We start from the raw sequence: 17,167 nt of genomic DNA, 5'->3' as shown, positions 1-17,167 counted from the left end.
TAAATTAGTCGAAAAATTGCCTACTTTCTTAGCAGATCCCGTGACAAACATCTGCATCGATGAGGCGATGATCACGTACGAACCCTCAACTGGATCTTCACACCAACCTAGTGCGAGCGACAAAAACGTCGCCGCCTTAGCAGCAATCGTGCTACAGCGATGAGCACATAAAGCGCAGCAAAGGACAAGATATCGTGTCGATGGGTTCGCTTTGGTGGGCCGTGTCGCTTGTGATGCTGATACCTACGTTACGTTACCTTGTTTTGGTTGCCAATTTGCCATGCCATGGGTGAATGATGATGGATCCCACTCGCCCGCCTCAGGTTCAGTGCACTGAACTGAACCCCTTGTTGAGTAGCCCTTCCTCTTGTGCAAACCCATTTCTTTTGACAGCTCTGCTCACGTAGTGCCGTTCGGGCGACTTGATACATACAGTGGCCGGATTGAACTATTTAGGGATATTTTTTTTTTTGCGGGGATGGGTTCTCGTTGGTCTATTTCTCTTCTACAGTGTTAAAAAAATTTGTTTGTTTGACTCTTATCACTCTCTGAAAATGAAGAGAGGAAGATGAAGAAGATGATGATGATGATGGAGAAGTGCTCTGCATCGTATGTCCACGTCTCACGTCTGCTACCAGCTTGGCCTGGCCTCAGCATGTGGATCCGCCGTCGCACCATATCATTTATTTTTATTTTGCGCGCGTGTAGACATTGTGTCCACACGACGAGATATCTCATTGCAGGTGTCCGCCTCCTTATCCCGTCGCCGCCGCCGTACAGCGACGTAGCACAAGCAGCTAACATGTCAGCCATGGCTTAGCTTGCAGTACATGGGACGGCTCTCCTCCTTATCCCGTCGGCCCTGTCGTGCGTGCGTCGCCGCGTGATCCATCATATTCATCTCCACCAGGCACGAGCAGTTTTTCCGGCCGTGACGCCATGTAAATACCGCAGCTAGCAAAGAACAGGGACCCGTCCGTCCGCGCCGCCCCGCTCCGCTCCAGCGGCGCGGCCGCGGCCGCGGCAACGCGGTCTGGTGACGACGACACAGCGCAACTGCCCGAGGTAGAGGAGACGAGACGAGCTTGGTACGTGACACGTCCACATCCGAGCGCGGACTCGGCGCAAGTAGCTAGCCGCGTACTTTGCGTGCGCGTCCTGCCTGCACCCAGAGCGCACGTACGTACAGACGTGATATACGTGTAGGTAGGTGAGGTGCATGAGCGGTCCATCGCTCCGTCGACCGGGATACCCGGCCCGCCGTCGTCTGGTCCATGTCCATCTGCTCGCCGCCGGGGAGCGCATTACGGATCTAATCCATCTACCACGACGCACGCAGGCGTGGCTGTGCGCGCGCATCTCCGGGCGGTGAGAGTGGACTTGGGGCGGGGTCTTTACATTAGTTCGGAGCTTTCAATTATTGCTTGCAACGGGCGGCAACTGCATGCAAGTAGTAGATGTCCATGTCTTCACTCGTTGACAATGACTGGTCGTCGTATACGGCCAGGAGGGTGCAAATGTAGCTACGAGACCGGAAGGTAGTAAAAGGGAAAGGAAAATGCGGGATGAAGTTTTTTTTTTTTTGAGGGGAAAATGCGGGATGAAGTTGTAGGAAGAAGATTTGGGCTAGGATCACATTTGCACCAATGCATCACTTGTTGGCAAACACCGGTTGATTTTTACAGTCACACGCCTGTTAAATTTTACCGCTACGATCAACTACTTTTTTTTTGCATGTGTCCCTGATTTGTTTGTGGCTTGTTTTTTTTTAGTCTAAACACACTTTATTATTAAAAGAAGTTCATATGGATACAATGAATGTCTGGTGGGTTTATAAGCCACACATGGCGCCCAAAATCCAAACCGAAAGCGTGCTTAGCGAGGCTATGCGCTTCAATATTGGTGGATCAACCTTCGAAGATGAAGGTACACTGCGGAAAATCTCTTGACGTTTCAATAATCTCTTTGACGGTGCTTGCATACGTCCCTCCCGTTCCATGCTTGATGTCGTTTACTACTCCCTGACAGTCAGTAGCCACAATGAAATCGGACAGGGCCAAGTCTGAAGCTAATGCTAGTGCCTCCCGACAAGCTAGCGCTTCGAGAGTTGTAGGCTCCGTGATCCCATGTATCTTGATTGCTGATGCTCCCAAGAACTGACCAGAGGAGTCTCTGCAAATTGCGCTGAAAGAGCCATGCATGTTGTCCCTCGAGACCGCGCCATCAACTCTTATCTTCGCGAACCCCGGCGGTGGAGAGATCCACCTCTGCCTTGGCTGTTCAGCATTTGGAGCTGAATGCGGAGCGCTCTTTTTGGGTTTGCAATCCTCCAACTCTTTGATGTATCTCATGATAAAGTTATGCGTGGCCAGAGGACTTTGGAAAATATTTTCATGTAATGCCTGCCGAGGAGCGTACCAGAGAGCCCACATGGTAACTGCTACTTGGATGAATTCAACAGAAGAAAGTGTGTCCAAAAGGGAGAAAAGTCAACGTCGTGCATCCGGCTCGTGGGTGTTGTTTAGAGCTTCAACCAAGTCATGATCTTGCAACGCCCATACACATCGAGCTACTGTGCAATGGAGCAAAGAGTGTTGCCATGAGTCCTCAGAGCCGCACAAACCACACCTCGTGGTGGTTGACATGTCCCGATGATGAAGGACATCAGCTGTGGGGATCGACTGTTGTGCTAGCCTCCATAGGAAGATTTTAACTTTTGAAGGTACATCCACTTTCCATAGTCTCTCCCAGGACTTAGTTTCTCTGGAAGTGTTTGACGAGTGGCCTCTCTCCTCGAGCCAGGCTTCTCTCCTTATCTTTGTTTCAACAAGCATACGGTAAGCCGATCGAACTATGAAAACACCGTTCTTCTCATGTACCCATGACCAAAAATCATCTATATGTCTCGTACACAAAGGTATCGACAATTCGACATGATCACTTGTGCATCCGTGGGTAAGAAGATCTGTGAAACTGCAGCTTGGTCCCATTCTCTGTGCTAGGCAAGATAATATCACTAACCCATTGAGATGGATTAGCAATCAGACTAGCAATAGGTCGCATGTTTGCTTATCTCGGAAGCCAGTTCTGATCCCATATGTGTGTCGTGAGTCCATCACCAATGTGTTTGATAATGCCATGCTTAAGAACGTCGCGACCCTCAATTATAGCCCGCCAAATTTGAGAAGGAGCCGAACCAATTTCCGCATTCAAGATATCAACTCCTGGGTGGTATTTGGCCCTCAGAACCCGTGCGCTGAGTGAGTCTGGGTCCGTTAAAATTCTCCATGCTTGCCTTGCCAGTAGAGCTAGGTTAAAAAGCTCGATATCCTGGAAACCAAGGCCTCCACAATATTTTGGCTTGGTCATCGTGCTCCACGAGACCCAACTTGGCTTCCTTTTTCCTTCTTTGCTCCCCAACCAAGTTTGTGGCTTTGCACGTCAGTCCGTGTTTGACTGGGCAGGGCTGAATGTCCAGGCCTTCTTGCGTTATACTAGACCTTTTTTTGTTTGCTCATTTATCATTTTTCTTTTCCTTCCTTCATTTTTTGTTTTATTGTATTTTTTTTGGAGAATACATAAATGATTTTGCTGGAGATACATAAGCATTATTTGTTTAGTCATTTAGTGTTCAAAGTGTATTTAAATAATCACATTTATTTAAATAATGTTCAAAATTAGTCATCGTCTACTTAGTCCAATCATTTAATTTTCACAGTGTAATTAAAAAACAATCATTGTGTATGTTAAAAAAAAGTCATTGTGAGTATTGGTGAGTGTATTTTTGTACACATTTCTATCCTTGTTTACACCAGATAGCCCCGAATTCTCTGAGATAATCACCTCGATATGTATTATATGCATCTCTGACTGGAGGAGGGGCATAAGTATTATGTGCTTCCCCCGTCAACCAGATTCTAAGCCAAGGGAATCAGAGAGCACCACCGCGTCCTTTCCCAGTGTTGCATGAGGTCGACGAACCATCCACCCTGCCCTGGTTCTCCTTGCTCATCTCGACATGGATTTGGTCGAGGTCGAATGCCATCTACTCGCGGATGCCGTCAACCCTTGTCGTGATGAGGCCATCGAGCGTAGCAGTATTCACCTCGAGAAACTTTGTCATGGATTGAGGGTATCTCACCTTGGCCCTTAAGTTTCTCATCCAGGTCATTGGTGAAGTCAGTGTGGAGGAGCTCATAGATGCCGCACCCCTTGGTCGACAGACCCTCCATGGCCACCGCTCGCCGCCGATCTCAAAGTCGGGTATCGTGGTGGTGCCGTGGGATCTCTGATACCAACTGTAAGCTACATAGATCTTGCTTGCTAGATGGCTCACAAATTGAAATCGCAGAGATGAAATCGATCTAGAAGAAGATTAGCTAGCTGATTAATCCAGCGACACAACAAGTGCTTACGATCGGCCTTAGCCGCCCATTTCTTATCCGCCAAGTACATCAGTAGGTCATGGGGGCTATTTAAACTAGGTAGCCGTTACATGGGTCAATTGACCCAGTCTGAACCTGAATGCCACCCGGGCGGGCCTGCCTTGCGCTTGGGACGAGCCGTCGGTCCAGCTGGGATCTGAACTCCATCAGCTGTCGTTGCCGGATTAGCTACAGGGCCATCAGCTGTTGTCGCTGGTTCATCAGGATCCGGAACGCTGACATTGTTCCCTTCCTCTTCAGCAAACGTGAGCTAAAAGAATCATATCACATAGTTTTAAAAGAATGAGCAGTGGACGAACCAGAGGTGCATGGAAAGTGAAACGTGAGCTGAAAGAATCACATAGTTTTAGCAAGTTGCATATGCTATTAAGTGTAGATATTCGTCGGTTAAACGAAAGTGCAGAAATTCGTGCAACTGTGCGTCAGAGAAAAGCCAGTAATGTGTACTCTGTGCTACTGCTAATCAATAACAAACCATTGTGAGATTTTAGCAAGAAGGACCTGATATTAGTACTTGCATGCTGATCCTATATGCTCAAGCAAGAGGACCGCCCTCAAAGTTGAATGCCTTGACAACATTCATATAGCTGTACCAACAGCCAAATACGTTTGACAACATGTTTCTTTCTTGCAATGGAGCAGCAAGCATTGAAGGCTAAAAAAAGTTTCAGGAAAACATGAGATGGGGAAGGTCTTGTATCTTTCAGGATATTGTACTTCAGCATTATTGAAGAAGATTACCTAGCAACAGAGTCTCACTAACTACAGAATTCAGCATTCTAAAACCATCTACTTGTATCAGCATTCAGCACTACAGAATTTGCTAGCAACAGAGTCTCACTAACCGGTACAAGAGCATTTCCAACAGCCGCGCTGAAAATTTTGTGTTTTTTTTGCGCGCGCAGCCGCTCCTGGCGCTCCAGCGGAGGCGCAAAAACCGCGCGCGCGGAATAAGTTGTTTAGCGCGCGGGGCACAACGGCATCGCACGCCGTTTATTTGTTGCGCCCGCTCCCGCGTGCTGCACACTCGAGCGCCCCACGTCGCGACTTTTGCCTACCCCAATCCAGGCGCTGGCGCCGCCGCCCGCACCACCCCATTTGTTCCGGCGACCATTTCGGCGCTTCCACGGCCTATCCCCGTGCCGCCGCTACGTTCTCCGTCTCCCTCTAGTCGCCGCTGCCCCTCGCGCGCGCCATTCCTCTAACGAACAGCGCCCGGCCGCCCACTGCCGCGCGGCGCCCACAAGGTGTTCGGCAAAACGCTTGCAAGGTATGCATTGCTTCACTTTCACATTTTTTACATGAATTTGATGCATGTTTTTTTTGCAGTTTTTAGACTAGTTTAAATTCAACATTGTAGACGAGTTCGTCATATGATTTTTCTTAAGAAGAATTTGATATTGAAGAGGAGGAGGACCTTGCAATGATCCTAGCTATGCACATCAATAAAAAACCAAAGCACGGTTGTTCGGTTATAGGTCGGCAGAAAATTTGGAGGGACAAGATCGATGCTGACAACAGATTGATGAGGCACTATTTTGTGGAGAATCCCACATACCCCGAGTCGTATTTCCGGCGCCGGTTTAGGATGAGCACCGAGTTGTTCAGGCGCATTGGAGAGAAACTGGCGAGCCATGATCGGTTTTTTCAGCAAAGAAGGAATGCCGCCGGAGAACTCGGGCATATCACCTTTCAAAAGGTGACAACCGCTTTGCGTATGTTGGCATACGGTATTCCGACTGAACTAGTTGATGACCACTTGACCATGAGTGAGAGTCAAGCCATCATGTGTGTCAAGCACTTCGTAGTTAGAATTGTGGAAGTGTTTGACCCGGAGTATATGAGATCTCCCAATGTAGAAGACGCCTCAATGCTTTTGAAGATGAACAAAGCCCGCGGGTTCCCAGATATGCTTGGCTCAATAGATTGCATGCATTAGAGTTGGAAAAATTGTCCTAAGGCATGTCATTGGCAATTCCACGGTAAAAAAAAAGGTTCCACTATAATCCTTAAAGTGGTGGCCGATCAAGAGACTTGGATTTGACATGTTTTTTTGGAATGGCTGGATTTTTGAATGACATCAACGTTGTTAATCGATCACCACTCATGAATAAGATTGCAAATGGTGAACTGCCACTGGTGCAGTTTGTAGCAAATGGTCATACATATAACTATGGCTACTATCTTGCAAATGGCATCTACCCAAAGTGGAAAACATTTGTGAAACCATTGAAAAAACTAGAAGGTAAGAAAAATCTAGATTTTCACAATGCTCAGGGGACAGCTAGGAAAGATGTGGAGAGAGCTTTTGGCATTTTGCAAGCCCAATTCACCATTGTGAGAGGACCAACTAGATTTTGGAATAAAAAAAATGCTTCCGTACATCGTGCACGCTTGTGTGATCATGCACAACATGGTCATCAAGAATGAGCGTGGCCAAGATTTAGACTACTCTCAGTATGAGCTCTTGGGACATCCAGTGCGACAATGGCAGAGGGCTGAGAGGGTGGCCCGATTTGTTGCCTCCTATCATGTCATTCGACGTGCCGAAACGCATGATAATCTTCAGAAGGATCTCATCGAGGAGCGGTGGGCATGAAATGGCCAAAAAAGAGCATCATGATTTGTATGTTTGATATTGTATTGTTGAACTATTTGTTGTATTGCAAGATAAACTATTTGTTTGAGTTGTAATAATAAAATTAAACTATTTATTGTTGATTTATTTTGTTTGTGTGTGATCTTCTTGGTTGTGTTTGGAGTGCATATGTTGTTTGTGCTGAGCGCGTGTGCAGTATTTTTGCAGCCCTTGCTGGAGTGACTCGTGCGCGCTATATTTTGCAACGGCAGCTGGAGCCCGTGCTCCGAGGCACGCAAAAAGTCACAATTCCGGTGATGTAAACACATTTTTAGCGCGCCGCGCGTTGTGTAGCTGTTGGAGATGCTCTAACAAGAAATAATGCAAAAAACTTGCTCTTTCCAAAGTTGCATTTCAGGCTGGAAGGCGATAAGCCGCCCACACGTTTCACACAGCGCGAGCAAAGCATGAAGTTGGGCGACCATTGCCGCAAACTAGTGGTTGCGGCGTCACCCTACTGCACGTTTTTATTAAAAAAATACATAAATCTTCACTTCTATCAAAAAAAATAGCTTAGAAAAAAATTCTCACCTCCATCTTAAAAAAAAAGTAAAAAAGAAAAACAAATACCACCGCCGCCTATCAGTAAGGGCCACTTTGCATAGCCCTCCATTTAAAAAGAATACATGAGTCCCATCTTCATCTAAAAAAAGTATTTTAAAAAATTGCTCACCTCCATCTTTTCTTTTCAAATGCTTTTCCATTGTGGCCAACCAGCTTGCGTCACATGGCATAGCTGGTTGGGCCACACTTAATGGGTTTAATTTGGGCTAGCATTGCGCTCCTATAGTTAAGGTGTACATATCAAATAATGTTTCTGACAAGCACCGTTGATTTCTACCGAGTATTGACACTGCAATGGCACTAAGACAGGTAAACTCACCAGCCTCTTTGCCTTTGGTTCACTCTGTTGCTGTTGCTGTTGCAGCTTGGCTTTCTTTTGCTCCCACAGGTATTTCTGGTAGGTCCACTCCATTTGATCAGTCCCCTTTGGTAGACGGCCTCTTGCATACGCCTCAAGATGGGAAATCTCCCACTCCTTAGTCTCCTGCAAATGCAATGACAAGTACACAATGTCAGTAACCTGGACATATTTCTCACAGCTTCTGAAACCTCCCCTCCCCTGTTTAAGCTACAGTTTCTGAAACCCCTCTCAGATGTTCAGAACAAAACCTGCGGCTTCGAGACTTGCTCGCCACCGCCGGCGCCACCATCCCTCTTCCCGTGGTCGTCGGACGGCTTGGCAGGCTGGGGGTTGTGGCCCTCGCCGTGGTGCACCCACACCGTGTACCCTGGCATGAACCCGTTCCTGCCCAGATCCATCGTCATGTCGAACTTGGTCCTCGGTATCCAGTTGCGGTTGCGGCAGCGCGCGCAGGGGCACAGCATGCCGAAGTCCGGCGGGACGCCGCGGAAGGCGCGCTCCACAAACTCGGTCGTCTTCTCCGCCCACTCGGGGGTGATGGACTGCCTGCTCAGGCGCCCCGTGTACATCCAGCTGCGGTCCTCCGCCGTCCTCGCCGGGCCTCCCTCTCCCTGCGCCGCAGCCCGCGCCCACTTTTGATCCTTCTTTGGTAGCTTGCCTCTTGCACACGCCCACTTCTTGGTCCCCTGCAAATGTCAGTAACCGCTGCTGAAACCTCCCCTGTTTAAGCTACAGTTTCTGAAAGCTCCTATGTTCAGAACAAAACCTGCGGCTTGGACACTTGCTCGCCACCGCCGGCGCCATCCTTCTTCCCGTCGAGACCGCCATTCTCTCCGGGGTGGTCGTCGGACGGCTTGGGCTTAGCAGGCTCGGGTTTGTGGCGCTCGCCGTGGTACACCCACACCGTGTACCCTGGCGCGAACCCGTTCTTGAACAGATGCAGCTGAATCTCGTCCTTCCGTCTGTACAGCCTGAACTGGCAGCGAGCGCAGGGGCACAGCACGGCCTGGTGCCCCGGCGGGAGGATGCGGAAGGCGCGCTCCACGAACTCGGTCGTCTTCTCCAGCCACTCGGGGGTGAACTTCTTCCTGCTCTGGCGGCCCGTGTACATCCAGCTGCCGTCTTCCGCCATCGTCGCCGAGCCGACCCTCCCTGCACCGCAGTCCGCACACACATGCATGATGTCAAAGCTCAGAAACCAAACCATTGAGGGAGTACGAGCAGATCTGCCGCTCCGAGCAGCGCAAATGGCGGCGAACTGACCTGAGTGCCGGCCGGTTTCTTCTTCTTCAAACGTGGGCTGCGAGCGCGAGCTTCCTAAACGGCAGGCTCGGACGCGGAGACGAGCGGCGGCGCGAGTGGGAGAGGATGGAAGCGCAAGTGGAGGAGTAAGCCGGGCTATATAGGGTTTGGGGGGGCATTGCGATTGCAGCCGGGGGTATGCCGATGGCGCGGTGGCGGGAGACCGTCGGCATAGAACCGGCAAAGCCTTTGCCGAGCGAGAGACGCCTTGGCGTATTGCTCAAGTACGTATTCCCGAAAGGCCTGAGCGCCTGGGCCTAATTTGCTTGTAGCTGGGCCTATCTACAAGAGTCGCAGCAAAATCAGCATATGGGTCCGAGAAGCCCGAGAAGATGAATTTCTGTCTTCTCTGCACCTGTTCCAGTGGGAAACTAAACTGCAATGCTCATATTTTTTCCTTTTTTGAGAAAAAAAATCTTTTTTCCTTTTTTTTCTTTGCGCTAAAGTGGGGCGCGGCTATGTCTTGGTTCCCGTGAGACAGTAGCTCGGCTTGCCTACAGGAGCTGGTAGTCAGGGCCGTCTCCAAGAATTTGGGGCCCTGATGCGAAATGTAAAATATGACTGATTTTTTTTCCCAACGAAATGAATAACTCTTTTTTGTAGGTGCAAAAACCTGTATAACTAAGCAACTAATATACTAGACATACAATCAAGTAGTTCTATAGATTCAAATTTGTGTCATTTTGTACAATGATTAGAAATATATCAAATAGTAATGCTAAAAGAGTAATAGCAGTACTGAAACAATAAACGGACCCCATCTTCTACCAAAAAGTATCATTTATCTAGTACTCCCTCCGTACCATACTATAAGATCGTTTTGCAAGTTGTTTTAACTTGCACTTATATTATGGAACAGAGAGAGTATTTCTTATAATAAAATTTTTAAATTCATTGTGTCTTTCTTGCAAACATGCTAGTAGCAGCAGAGAGCACACAATGAAGAATTTGTACCGAGATTAGTAATTGGATTATGCGTAGTGTGTCACATTAATGATCAATCCTATCATTTTTTATTAGAATCAAGTACATGACTAATTGATTAGTACTACAAAACTAGTAGCGGTTGCATTTGCTATGAAAGGAAAATCTCAAAAGAATGGGAAAGAGAAAGATTGAATCAAAAAAGAACTAACCCTAATGTACTCAGTGTTTTCCATTCATCTATTTTGATTACAGACTTATGGCATACGGTTTTACCTTGAGATAAGTTTGGGGGGTGGACGGATAAGATTGATGGGAGCTCCTATTGGGCGTTGTAGCCTGTAGGTGCCCGTTGGTGAAGTGGCGCCTACAGCAACAAGCCATGGGTCGCGGCCCATTAAGAAGATTGCTCCCTCGCTCCCTTCGGTTCGCTCGCTCGCTGAAGAAAAACACACTCGCGTTGCTGGTTGTTTTACGGGCTGTGTTGTGCTGTTGGTTCAGGAAAAAGACCGGCCTCCAGTTTTTTACAATTTTGAATATATTTGTGAAAAAAAGTTCATATATTATTAAAAAAAAGTTCATCGATTTTTAACAAAAAAGTTCACAAATCTGATAAAAGTTCATCAATTTTGAAAAAATTCATCGAATTGGAAATAGTTCATTGGATTTGAAAAAAAAAGTCCATCCAATTGAAAAATATTCACTGGATTTAAAAAAAGTTCATCAAAGCAAAAAAATTTCATCAGATTAGAAAAAAGTCATCAAATCAAAAAAAGTTCATCGGATTAGAAAAAAAGTTCATCTGATTTTAGAAAAAGTTCATAAATTTTTAATTTAAGTTCATTGTAATGATAAAAAGTTCATTGTAATGATAAAAAGTTCATTGTAATGATAAAAAGTTCATTCATTTTTGAAAAAAAAGTTACTCAAGTTTGAAAAAAGTTCATTGAAATTGAAAATTAGTTCATCAAATTGAAAAAATTTCATCGATTTAAACAAAAAGTTCATGAATTAGAAAAAATATCGTCTATTTGTAAACATTTGACGTATTTAAGTAAATAAGAAAATAGGAAACAAAAAAAGAAAGTGGAAAAACACATAAAACATAGAAAGCATTTCTTGTATGTGTAAAAAGACGGAAAGGAGCTTTTTCCTAAGTCAGGGCGGTGGTGTAGTGGTTTGTGGAGTTAGCTATCAACAGAGAGATAGTTGGTTTGATTCCTGGCTGCCCATATTTTCCCTTCGTCTCCTTTTTTGAGTTTCAAAACAGGGGGGAAATAGTAGTTGGGCTGAGCCCAGCTAGCACCGCTGCAGGCGCCGGTTTGCGGAAACAGCTATAACCAGCGCCTACAGCGCCAAATAGGGAATGCCGAGATTGATATGATAGTGGAACCGGCAGCCATGGCGAGATGCACGATGGATATGATGATCTATCATCGCGTCTCAATATTCTCGATGGTGAAGTTGTGGAAACTATATTACCTTTTATAAACAGGCCCAAAGGGGGTTGGGGGATCGGAACAAGGCTGACTGGGGGCCTCTGGCTGCATATGACTAGGCCTGCTGGCTGAGTATGACTAAAAAAAAAACACATTGTCTGTGTTCACCTACGTGCACCTGAGTACACAATTTCTTTTCTCCAATGCAGCAAAAATCGAGCGACCCATGCAGTCTTTCCCCTCGGTCGGGGGCCCTACGATCAACGGGCCTGCTGGTAGTGGCCTGGCCCAGTAGCCTCCAACAGGCTCGCGTCATGATGATGTCACTCACTTTTCTTTTACTTTTGTATATTTTGAGAAATACTAAATACATACATTTGAAAACGTTAATTCAACTATTCTTTATAAAAAATATGTTCTCCCAACTTTTAGGAATTCTTGTACCATTAGAAAAAATATGTATGTGACATTCCAACGATGTTCATGTGTTTCAAAAGCATTTCTGGGCAATTTTAAAAACGTGTACAATGTAAAAACTGTATTCTACATTTAAAAACATTTCAAGCATTTCAAAAATATGTTTGTGACATTTCAACATATATTTATACAATGTAAAAATGTTCTCATGGTTTAAGTTTCATGTCAATAAAATACATAATTCATTGTGCTTTCGTAAAATGTTTAACACATATTTGAAAACCCGTTCAGAAACATATATTTGAAAAAAGAATCATGTATTTAGAAAATGTTAAATGCATCTAAAAATATTTTAGATGTATACAAAAATTATACAATGTGTATGAAAACAAGCAAACATCAAGACATATATTTAAATAAATGTTAATCATTTATTTAAAAATGTTAAACATGTATGCAAAATATTTCTAGTACATATACAATGTATATGAAAAAATCAGACATGTGTAACAAAAGAAAAAAATGGAGAAAAAGAAAATCGAATAAATAGACATAAAATAAAGAAAAAGGGGAAAAGAAAAAAATCTGAAGAAACCCGGAAGAAAGCCGATGGAAAACTATGAAAAAATAACACACAGAAAAATCTCGTGCACAACTACAACATTGAGCCGGCGAAATATTGTCGCGCTCTAGGCAAGGCGTAAAATGAATTTGTACGGGCGACACATAACTCTAGCGGATAAATTGTTCATTTTTCTCTCTCCGCAAGCTGCCACGTAATCATAATCCAAACAACGAGAAGCTCAATACATCTGTATATCTCACTACTTCTCACTACTTAAAAAGAATGTAAGGTTCCCATTTCACCTTTCTTTCCATCATCCCTTCGTCCAACATTCCCTGTACAATAATCAATCATCTTAATTTACTTACCTTCTGAACTAATTTCTTTTTAATTTACTCACCAAATTTCTGATCAAAATATATGATAAATCACGGGCAGATTTGATGAACATTTATTTACACAATCACATACTATGGCAGATAAATCACTTATGATTAAAATATAAGGTATATCATGGACATAATTTGATAATGCATTTATTTACACAATCGCATATTATGGACAGGTAAATCACAAGCTAACGCACTAGAATATTTATATCCCGTTGCAACGCACGGTCATTGTTCTAGTGTACTATTAAAAGACGTAGTTGTCGTTGGGACGCAACCATTAATGCAAAAATATTATGGAAAGTGAGCGCCGAATCAATTGAAAATGAAGGGGAATGCGGACGTAGTCGTTGTTGGGATGCAATCATTAATGCAAAAATAATATGAAAATCGAGCGCCGAATCAATTGGAAATCAAGGGGAATGCGGACGAAGTCGTCGTTGGGATGCAACCATTAATGCAAAAATAATACGAAAACCGAGCACCGAATCAATTGGAAATGAAGACATTAATACAATTAATTGAGTATATATGCAATTAATTACGTTCAATTAAATAGGTACTCCCTCCCTTCCGGTTTATAGGGCTCAAATCTCAAATCTCATCAACCAAAGCATTTTGTGAGTGGAGGAATGTATCTCGTACATTACAAAACTACCCAATTAAACTCATGCATTAATTTGGATTAATTACAGTGCATGCATGCTTGGCCACTAGATGAGTAGGAACATTACATGCATTGATGTGTTCCTTTTTAATTCTTGCATGCAAAGATTTAATGTGCATTGGAAACTAAAAATGAGATGGAGATGAGCCCTCTAAATTGGAAAAACAAAAAAATTGAGATAAGCCTTATAAACCGGAAAGGAGGGAGTATTTTTTTTTGTGATTAATCAATTTGGAAACCGAGTCCTTAATGCAATTAATTAATTAGGCACCCCTAGCACCCACGAGCAGGAGCGCGCTGTGATCCGAGCAAGATGTCGACGCAACCATGAGGAGGAAGTAGGGGAATATGGGTTTTCCAGGCAATGTTACAGAAAATTCGTTGATACTGATGAGTGTGAGAACCTCGCGAGCTCGTTACTCCAAGCGAATCTATGGTTCTTGCATTAGATTTCTCAAAGGCAGCCGTGTAGGTCGCCATCCTAAACCTACCCATGATGCGGCGGTTGAGGTTAAGGTTGTTTTTATCCCGAGCCACGTAGATTACACCGTTGATGACCCACGGCTAGCCGGCGGGCAGCGAACTACTGTACTTAGTAGCTCGAGGAGGAACTGATTTTTAGACGCGTCGTCTGTTGGCACATACACGGTGGCTAGCCGATCTAATTACCGTAACTTGGATCGTAATATAGTATATTCTTATCCTATGCGATGCCACAGACACGACGGTGTCATCACAGAAGATTGCCCCATCACCCCTAGTGCCCAATGCAGGCATAACTATGCACATCTGAAGACGCGGTCTCCCTACTTCTCTGAAAGTTAACTAGGCATAACAAACTGTCGATCCCACAAATTGAACTACTGAAAGTGCAGTACACCACCCTTACAGCCGAGGCATGCCGACGACCACCAGTAGGCCCAAAACTACGCCGGCAGGAGAGATCTAGAAGAAGGTTAACTAGCTGATTAATCCACCCACACAGCTAGTGCTTACATCGGCCTTAATTAGCTGCCCATTTCTTAACCTCCAAGTACACGAGGAGCTAAAGGAGGCTATTCAAAGGAGGTAGTCGTTACACGGAATGCCACCCGGGCGGGCCTGCCTTGCGCTTGGGACGAGCCGTCGGTGCAGCTGGGATCTGAACTCCACGCGCGTTGGCTGTCGTTGCCGGATTAGCTGCAGGGCCATCAGCTGTTGACGTTGCCGTATCTTCAAGTTCAGGCTCCGGCACGCTGACATTGCGCCCTTCATCTTCAGCAGGCTTGGCAGTGGGCGAACCAGAGGTGCGCTACGGCATATGCAGGCAAAGTGAAACGTGAGCTCAACTTTTAACAAGTTGTGTATGCTATAGATATTCTTCAGTTAAAAATAAGTGCAGAAATTCGTGCAACTGTACGTCAGAGAAAAGCCAATAATGTGTACTCTGTGCTACACTGCTACTACTAATCAATAACAAACCCATGTGAGATTATAGCAACAAGACCTGATATTAGTACTTGCATGCTGATCCTATATCTATATGCTCAAGCAAGAGGATCGTCCTCAAAGTTGAATGCCTTGACAACATTCATATAGCTGTACAGTCTAGAGCTGGCAAACACGTTTCTTTCTTCCAATGGAACAACATTGAAGGCTAAAAGAAGTTCCAGGAAAACATGAAATGGGGAAGGTGTTGTATCTCTAATTATAGCACTATTGAAGAAGATTGCCTAGTACAGTCATTCCAAAACCATCTACCTGTATCAGCATTCAGCACAACAGAGTTTGCTAGCAACAGAGTCTAAAATAAACCACTGGCAGGAAACAATGCAACAACTTGCTCTTCCCTAAGTTGCATTTCAGGCTTCAAGCAGATGAGCCGCCCGCCCATTCGACACAGCGCGAACAAAGCATGAAGCTGGGCGGCCATTGCTGAAAATTTAGGCTAGCCTGCACCCCTCTCTAGTTAAGGTGTACAGAGCAAACACATCAAACCGTGTTTCTACTCTAGTTCATAGAATTCATATGGGGCAAGCAATGATGGTTTCTACCGAGTATTGACACTGCAATGGCAGTGTCTTTGGTGCACTCTGCTGCTGCTGCTGCTTGATTTTCTCTTGTTCCCACAGGTATTTTTGGTAGCTCCACTTAATTTGATCCTCTTTTGGTAGCTTGCTTCTTGCATACGCCTCAAGCAAGGGCATTTCCCACTCCTTAGTCCCCTGCAAATGCAATGGCAAGTACACAGCTTCTGAAACCTCCCCTGTTTAAGCTACAGTTTCTGAAACACCTCAGATGTTCAGAACCAGACCTGCGTCTTCGACACTTGCTCTACACCACCGGCGCCATCCTTCTTCCCGTCAAGATTCTCTTCGCCGGGGTGGTCGTCGGACGGATTAGGAGGCTGGGGGTTGTGGCCCTCGCCGTGGTGCACCCACACCGTGTACCCTGGCATGAAGCCGTTCCTTCCCAGATCCAGCTGCATGGCGTACTTGGTCCTCGGCCGCCTGTTGCGGTTGCGGCAGCGCGCGCAGGGGCACAGCATGCCGACGTCCTGGCGCTCCGGCGGGACGCCGTGGAAGGCGCGCTCCACGAACTCGGTCGTCTTCTCCACCCACTCGGGGGTGATCGACCCCATGCTCTGGCGGCCCGTGTACATCCAGCTGCGGTCTTCCGCCATCGTCGCCGGGCCTCCCTCTCCCTGCGCCGCAGCCCGCGCCCACAGTTGATCCTTCTTTGGTGGCTTGCCTCTTGCACACACCCACTTCTTGGTCCCCTGCAAATGTCAGAAACCTCCACTGTTTAAGCTACAGTTTCTGAAACCCCATGGATGTTCAGAACCAACCTGCGCTGATTTCGACGCTTGCTCGCCACCGCCGGCGCCATCCTTCTTCCCGTTGAGATCGCCATTCTCTTTGGGGTGGTCGTCGGACGGCTTAGCAGGCTGGGGGTTGTGGCGCTCGCCGTGGTACACCCACACCGTGTACCCTGGCGCGAACCCGTTCTTGAACAGATGCAGCTGAATCTCGTCCTTCGATCTGTACAGCCTGAACTCGCAGCGAGCGCAGGGGCACAGCACGAAGGCCTGGCGCCCCGGCGGGAGGATGCGGAAGGCGCGCTCCACGAACTCGGTCGTCTTCTCCAACCACTCGGGGGTGAACTTCTTCCGGCTCTGGCGGCCCGTGTACATCCAGCTGCGGTCTTCCGCCATCGTCGCCAGGCCCCCCTCTCCCTGCGCCGCAGTCCGCACACCACACATGATTACACCACACATGATTGTAAGCTCAATCAGAAACCGAACCATTGCGGGAGTACGAGCAGATCTGCCGCTCCGAGAAGCACAAATGGCAGCGAACTGACCTGAGTGCCGGCCGGTTTCTTCTCCCGACGTGCGATGCGAGTGCGGCCTTCCCAAACAGCAGGCTCGGGAGCGGCGGCGCGAGTGGAAGAGGGCGCGGAGGCTGGAGGCGCAAG

At 46.3% G+C, this 17,167-nt stretch overlaps 2 protein-coding genes across 2 annotated transcripts; both read right to left on the bottom strand.

Annotated features, from left to right (window-relative positions):
- Positions 1-4,434: 4,434 nt before the first annotated feature.
- On the bottom strand, positions 4,435-9,092 carry LOC119309595 (the record flags this gene model as incomplete). The annotated part of the gene is made up of 4 exons (XM_037585567.1): positions 4,435-4,695; positions 7,967-8,131; positions 8,257-8,694; positions 8,775-9,092. Coding segments are annotated over 4 exons (1,116 nt in total), but the record flags the coding sequence as incomplete, so codon positions are not given.
- Positions 9,093-14,786: 5,694 nt separating this feature from the next.
- On the bottom strand, positions 14,787-16,904 carry LOC119309594. The gene is made up of 4 exons (XM_037585566.1): positions 16,539-16,904; positions 16,005-16,469; positions 15,758-15,915; positions 14,787-15,000 (listed from the first exon to the last, which is right to left on the bottom strand). Exons 1-4 carry the CDS (start codon positions 16,902-16,904, stop codon positions 14,787-14,789), a joined length of 1,203 nt encoding a protein of 400 aa, XP_037441463.1.
- Between the last annotated feature and the right edge of the window lie 263 nt (positions 16,905-17,167).

The sequence above is a fragment of the Triticum dicoccoides genome, chromosome 5B (genome assembly GCF_002162155.2).
Source record: "Triticum dicoccoides isolate Atlit2015 ecotype Zavitan chromosome 5B, WEW_v2.0, whole genome shotgun sequence".
NCBI classification, from domain to species: domain Eukaryota; kingdom Viridiplantae; phylum Streptophyta; class Magnoliopsida; order Poales; family Poaceae; genus Triticum; species Triticum dicoccoides.
The sequence above is the reverse complement of the archived record's forward strand: the minus strand, read 5'-3'. Positions and strand labels throughout refer to the sequence as shown.